Source organism: Papaver somniferum, chromosome 10 (assembly GCF_003573695.1).
Source record: "Papaver somniferum cultivar HN1 chromosome 10, ASM357369v1, whole genome shotgun sequence".
Taxonomy (NCBI): Eukaryota; Viridiplantae; Streptophyta; class Magnoliopsida; order Ranunculales; family Papaveraceae; genus Papaver; species Papaver somniferum.
Genome location: NC_039367.1, coordinates 92,387,825 through 92,395,226, shown reverse-complemented (window position 1 = coordinate 92,395,226; position 7,402 = coordinate 92,387,825). Strand labels below are relative to the sequence as shown.

Below are 7,402 nucleotides of genomic sequence, written 5' to 3'. Positions count from 1 at the left end.
TTAAAATTCTATATTGTTATTTAGTGGCCAGTGCACCATGCATGCATGCAGGAGTTAAATCCACCGCTTGTTATTTAGTGGCCAGTGTATCCTAGGCACCATGCATGCAGGAGTTGAATCCACTACGTTAAATAAATTTTCGTAAACATAGTCGGATTCTATTTACAGGAGCAACTCACCCTTGTTAATCAAGAATGTTCTGGAATAAAAAATAAATCCTTACCGTTTCATATCAGGAAATTGAAATCAGAGTTATACATGGAATTATAACAGAGTTATATATGGAATTATATTACTTCACGTACAAGATGTTGTTATTATAAATAGGTACCACTACCTCTCTTATTTTTCACATTAAATTTTTCGTATTCTTTCTCGATCTCGCTCTCGGTGTTAATTGATTTTCTCTCGCTATAGGTATTGAATTGAAGGTATACTAAGATGACTAATCAAGCTGAATCTTCTTCTTCTTGGAAAGGAACGAAGAAGGATTTCAGTACTGCAATTCTTGAACGAAAGAAAGCAGCAAATCGGCTTATTGTTGATGAATCAATCGAAATCAAAGATGATAATTCCATGGTTTCCATATATCCTGCAACAATGGAAAAGTTGCAGCTTTTCCGTGGCGACACCATCATGCTCAAGGGAAAGAAAATGAAAGATACAATTTGTATCGTTATAACTGATGATACATGTAAGGAACCGAAGATCAGATTAAACAAAGTTGTTCGATCAAATCTTAGGGTTAGATTAGGTGATGTTGTTTCAGTTCATCAATGCCCCGATGTGAGATACGGAACGCGCGTTCACGTACTGCCTGTAGAAGACACCACTGAAGGTCTTACTGGGAACCTCTTCGATGCATATCTAAGACACCTTGTTGCTGACAATGTGGTCTGGAGAGAGTGAAGCTAATGTTAGGGAAATTTTTGACAAAGCCCGACAGTCTTCACCTTGTGTCCTTGGTAGGCATTTAAATATGTGAAAATAAGAGAATAAATGGATGCCTACAGTGATACCGCAAGTGCACGGTGTTGTTGCAGTGAGTGCACGAGTACGGGTCGAATCCACAGGGACTTGGGGTGTTATGAAGTTTTCTAATCTAAGCAGTGACAGTAAGTGACAGTGGCAGTGAGCCAAAGATGCAAATATTGACAGTGGCAAAGAATCAAAGGCAATGAGCCTAAGGCAGTGAGAAATAAAGAACCAAGGAAGTAATGGCAGTGAAGCACTAGAACAAAGAAATAAAGAATTAGGGATTGAATCCACCACTAACTTAAGTTAAGTCATCCTAGTTCCATTATGTTCTTGTCCCTGGTGTAGATATCAGTGAGCTTCTAGGCTTGCTGACTATCTAGATGGCAGTGAAGGTTCAAGCCTGCTGCTCATCAAAGGGTTGTTTCAGGAGGATGGTTTAGTATCACTAAGATAATTATCTAATCCTAGTATTAGCTGTCCTCTCACAAAACAAACTAACCTCAGATCAATCACTTAGATGAGTAAGCAATCCTGAAGGATAATTTCAATCCTAGCATTCTTAGCACAACAAGACTATATCAAAACTTGAACTGAACTTAACAATGAATTAATGGTTTCATCTAACCCTAGCAGTGACAACTAGAACATGATTAACATTAATAACTGATATTGAAATAAGAGCAAATTCAAACAAAACATGACTGAAAATTTACAAAACAAATGAACCAACAGTTGAGGAACTGGCTAGTCCAGTCCTCTTGGGTGAAGGTCTGGCTAATCCAGGCATGGTTACAACACACACCCACACCTTCTATTTATAGTACAAGAAATCCCCTTTTACAAACCCTAAATGAAAATCCCCAAATCAGAAAATTAGGGTTTCGAAAATAACTACTAAAAAATCAATACTTTCATGAAATATGCTCGACCCATACTTGTACTTCTCTTCCTCTTCTGTTATTGTCTGCTCGATCAACTCCTCGATTTGGGTCTCTTTTTCAACTGTGATGAAACCCTAGTTTCATCTCTCTCTTGATTGTAGCACCTAAGGTGTGTGGGTGCTAAGAACGAGAAAGAGAGGCAACTAGGGAATGGGTTTATGGGGTTTTTGGTGATGGACAGGGTATGGAGATGGTGGCGCAGAGGGTGAAGGGATGGAGTTGTAGACTGTTGTCGGGGGAAGAAGAAAGAAATTTGGGGAAGATAAGATCGATGGGAAGAAGGGAAGGGAGTGTTTGGGTGAAGGGTATAGGTTCCGATGCTAGGGTGTGAGGCGGGTGTATCAAAGGTTGATGCTCAGCGAAGCGAAAGCGTAGGATGAAAAGGTGATGGAATGATCCAACGACGCGATAGAAGCGACCGTTGGATGATGAGATACAACAAAACTGACGGATTCAGATGGAGTTAGGTACTAAAGTGTTTGACGGGAGCTTCGGAGTTTGATGCACAATGATGAGGCGACCGTTGGATGATGAGATGGATCCAATCTGACGGCTCTCATGGAAATGGGTATGGATAATGGAAATGGATTTGGGTAAGGGTTTTGGGCCTTGTGTATGCCAAGCCCATATCTTCTTTAAGAACAATTCTTCCTCTTCAAGCCCACTTCTCGTTGATCCGGCTCTTGCAAACATCATTCTTCGCTTCCTCCTAGCGGGAGTCTTTGCCGTTCCTTTGCTCTTTTCGCTCCGTGAGATAACCAGGCTTTATTTAGTACCTAAAAATGCAAAATTAATTAAGAAAAGTATTTATTCTTGAAAACAATGAAAATACAGAATATGGGATAAAATGTACAATTAATGCACAAAAGATGAGTTAAATGCCAAGAAAAATATATAGAAATATGCACTTTTTAGCACTCATCAGTCCTCTTCTTTGATGAACTTGACTCTATAGCAACTCAGAGAGGAAGTAGCGTTGGAGATGCTGGCGGTGCTGCTGATAGGGTTTTGAACCAACTTCTAACTGAAATGGATAGAATGAATGAAAAGAAGAGAGTGTTTATAATCGGTGCCACGAACAGGCCAGATATAATTGATCCTGCATTGCTGAGACCAGGCCGTCTCGATCAGTTGATCTACATCCCATTGCCAGATGAAGCTTCTCGGGTTCAGATCTTCAAGTCCTGCCTTAGGAAATCACCTGTGTCCCAACATGTTGACTTGCAGGTCCTTGCTAAGCACACTGAAGGCTTTAGTGGAGCTGACATTACAGAAATTTGCCAGCGTGCCTGCAAGTACGCAATTAGAGAAGATATCGAGAAGAATATTGAGAGGCAGAAGAAGATCAACGACCATCCAGAGGCAATGGAGGAGGACGGGGTTGAGAATGAAGTCCACCAAATCACGGCATCTCACTTCGAGGAGTCGATGAAATATGCAAGGAGGAGCGTGAGCCACGGAGACATACGCAAGTACCAGGCCTTTTCACAGACCTTGCAACAATCAAGGGGATTCGGAGGTGACTTTAGGTTCGCTAATACATCATCATCTGGAGGCACCACTGCTGCTGAACCATTTGCTGCTGCTCCTCCTGCTGAGGAGGAGGATGACTTATACAGTTAGTTATTACCACAGTTTCTATGGCATTTATTTTACAGTACTAGTTTATTTATTTTATATGGATATAGGGTATAAGTTTAGTGAATGGGAACTCAGTATGGACAGATTTTAAATAATAGAGATTGGATTCACTGTTGATATTATAAATTCCATTCTCCCAAAGCTGAAATGCCAAAACCCCCTTTTGAAAATTTTAATGTATGTTCTGTTCCTGACAGTTGACACCCACACCAAAATGTCCATGATCATGTGATGAGCTTGTTACTTATGGAGAACATAATTTATGCAGGCAAATCAAAATAATAAGCATAACAGTAAAACGATGCCACAGAATTCCCAGTTTTTTAAAGACAGTAGCAGTTGCACTCAAGAATTAACAGAAATAAGCTTAAGGCATTGCCTTGCCTTGCCTTGCCAAAAGTAAACCACACAGTCTTAAATTAGCGCCTAACGAAGTCTCTAGACAAAGAAAACACCAGTATCTATTTATATGAGGTGGGTACTTTTTGTTGCCGGCCAATGCATAATGATGTGTGGCAAAGCTCTTGGAAGTGCTCTTAGCCGACTCTGAAATTGCTTTCGCACACTATCAGGCGAGTCAATAGCAGAACGAGGATGCAACACCAGTTTCTTCAAAACCTTTGCATTTCTCAGCAAAAAACTCAGAAGTTTGAGCTCAGCATCACATCCTTCCACTTCTTCAATACTGACATACTGAAATACAATCCTGCGACAAATTATGCCAATTTGCTAATGCTAATGAAGTTTTATCAATTACCATAAGTCCTGCTCAATCTATAACATGACATTTTAAATTGAGCTTGTACATGTGCGAGAGCAACAAGGACATATTGCAAACCCTGGTAGAGTACCTTACAAGGACCAAGCATGATTAAATCTGGCTGTTATCAGAGCTGCACATTAATTCCAGACATCACGAGAAGCAAAACGGCGGGTAGCAGCATAACTTATAGCATTATTTGTCAGTGGAATCAAATAAGGCCGTCACTAGTGACAAGCAAAGGAGGGCTACTAACGCATTGACAAGGAACGAGAGACTGCCCTTTTGATGAGGTGAATCATTTTTTTTAGAATAACAATGAGCAAGAGCAACAATTTAAAAAAAAATTGTTATGAAGTAATATAATTCCATATACCCAGGGACAACTCTTGGTTTCATGGTCTTCTTTGTCACACATATCACACTGCACCTTGATGCTGCTAGTGCTGCATTTTGATGAAGGATGAACACCACCAACCATTTTTAGATCCGAATGAAAATGAGACAGAGAAGAAGATATGAAGAAGATATGCTTTTATTGGAGATAATCCTGTCGTTAGGTACTGCGGGGGCTACATTTTTACTGACACGTGGCAAAATCTATGACGTGTGTAGTGTACAGTTATTCCTTGCTTTGCATCATATATAACAACAATTTGATTTTGCATCTTTTTTATGATCATCTTGGATATTACAAACCAAATTTGAAACTGTAATGCGGCCTAAAATGCAACTGCAAAAGGGAAAAGTGCGTCTCCTGTTCGATTCGAATGCTATAAACTACATCTATAAACATAGCCTTCTCAATGATCTCCTACACCAAAATCTAAGGAAGCAGCTTCATAGCTTGATCGCAGTTTGCTTCAGCTGCATTAAGAGCTTGTAGATTTGCTTCTCATACACCAAATTTATGTATCTAAGTAGGCAAGTATATTCCGAGGAGCTGGCATTGACTTCCATCATGGCCAGTTTGCTAGTTCTGCGTAAGATGGGTCCTTAAGCAGAATGTGATTGGATCGCGAAAGGTGCGAAGGAAAGAGAGTTTGATTCTCACTACCAGGAGAGCACCAGGATCGAATACCACTGCCTAAGAGCAAGTCATATGGTGGAATCCACCCATCTTCCATCTTCCACGCCACCTCAGCACTTGGAACTGTGGATGGAAGTGCAAGTGTAATGGTGGAACACGGAAAACGCTAATAAGAATAGCGTAAAACGCGAATAATAATAGCGTAGGAAAAAAGCTATTAAGAATAGCGTCTGACTTTAGTCAACGGTCAGAATGCTATTCTTAGTAGCGCCAAACGCCATTCTTAATAGCGTCCAACGCCATTCTTATTAGCGCCTAACGTTATTCTTATTAGCGCTTTTTGATTCTATATCCAGTAACACCATCGACCCCTTCTTCTTCTTCCTCAGTTCATCTTCTAGTGAAAAAAAAGAAAAACCAAACCTAAAACCCCCTTGTTTAATTCTCAGATCATGGTTCAAATCAATGAAATTGCTTCAAAGGGTTTGTCTTCTGCTTCATAAGGAATCGAAGCATACTTAAATTTCTCAATTCGATTGAGAATCCAAAGAGAGGTTAGTTGAATTATAATTTGAGTTTATTTTATGGTTTGATGAAATGTTAGGGCTTTAGATGATATTATTGTTGATTGTATGCATGATACTCGATTGTATGATGAATGATAACAATTTTGATTCTAACAATGACGAATTTGACATGTAATTAGGGTTTTAGATGATGAACATTGTGTAATTTATAATTTTAGATGATGAACATTGTGAAATTGCCATGAGATAATGAATTAACATGTTTTAGTTACATTATGTAAAAATTTAAGTACATTGTGTGACTATATTGTTTTTATTTGATGATTTGTATAGATTATGGATATGGATGTGTATATGATCTTGAGTTCAAAAGAACCGGATGAGAAACATATTTCTACAAGTATAAACCCACTTGATACACAACATGATATCACATTTAGAAGTAATCTCGTAATCGTGTGGTGGTTCATGAAAGTGCTAGTCAAGTTCTTCAATATTTCGGCCTTGCTAGATTTTTTGAAATTAGAATTGAGAGAGCTGATCAACAACTAGCTTATGCAATCATAGAGAGATGGTGGTACAGCACCAATTCGTTTCATTTCCAAAACTTTGAAATTGGCTTCACTCCGTTAGATTTTGTTCACTTAACTGGAATTCCTATTGGAAATGGTCGTTGAAGATTGGAACATGCCGCTACAAGTAGATGGAAAAGTAGAGAAAATCAACAACTAGAGGATACCTACTTTAAACCTTTGCATGGGTATGCACACTACAACAAGCACTCACCGGAATTTATACCGATGTTTACCCACCAGAAGAACAACTTTAGTCTTTTTTCGTAAGATTTCGAATAACATCTTTAGTCTTTTTTCGTAAGATTTCGAATGAACTTGGTTGCAATCCTATGATTTCCAGATTTTAAAATTAAGAAAAGCGCAAATAAGAATAGCGTTTAGCGCTATTAAGAATAATGCCAAACGCTATTAAGAACTGCGTTTCATTCCTAACCATTAGATCTGTAACGGCTCCTTCTAATCAACGACTCACAAAAAAACGCCATTAACAATAGCGTTTCAACGACTATTTTTTTGAATTCGAAATTTTCCCTATAAATTGATCACTTCTCAGCTCAGACCAAAACCTTTCTAGAGATATCTTCTTAAAATTCATTGCAATTCAGACTTTTTTTTTTAACCATGCAAAAATATCTTACACCCGAAGATGTTGCAATCACCAAAGCTTGGATAAGCATTACACTTGATGGTGTTGCCGGAGTTGATCAAAAATAAAACCAGTTTTGGGAGCGGGTATTCGATACCTATGTAAGCAGCTTTGGGAAATTGTTCATAAGTTGCAAAATAGATTTGGTACCTTGAAAAAAGATATCAAAAAATGGGTTAGTATCTTAAGAAATTTGCATAGAAACAATGCAAGCGGATGCGGAATTGATGATCTTGTAAGTTTTATTAAGATTTCTTAATGTATATCATTTTATTTTATTGAAGGATTTCTAACTTGGGTTTTT

General features: G+C 38.5%; 1 protein-coding gene across 1 annotated transcript; it reads left to right on the top strand.

Annotated features, from left to right (window-relative positions):
- The first annotated feature begins 441 nt into the window (after positions 1-441).
- Positions 442-3,542, top strand: LOC113315944 (cell division control protein 48 homolog D-like). Its single transcript, XM_026564185.1, has 3 exons — positions 442-694; positions 873-965; positions 2,845-3,542. The coding sequence occupies exons 1-3, from the start codon at positions 442-444 to the stop codon at positions 3,540-3,542; spliced, it is 1,044 nt and encodes a 347-aa protein (XP_026419970.1).
- The last annotated feature ends 3,860 nt before the right edge of the window (positions 3,543-7,402 follow it).

Bases quoted from the DNA above. Each gene is read 5' to 3' on its own strand.
- LOC113315944 (XM_026564185.1), top strand. From the start codon at position 442: ATGACTAATCAAGCTGAATCTTCTTCTTCTTGGAAAGGAACGAAGAAG. The intron at 695-872 runs GTAAGGAACCGA...TGCATATCTAAG, and splicing joins CGTTATAACTGATGATACAT to ACACCTTGTTGCTGACAATG. The intron at 966-2,844 runs GTAGGCATTTAA...AGCACTCATCAG, and splicing joins GTCTTCACCTTGTGTCCTTG to TCCTCTTCTTTGATGAACTT.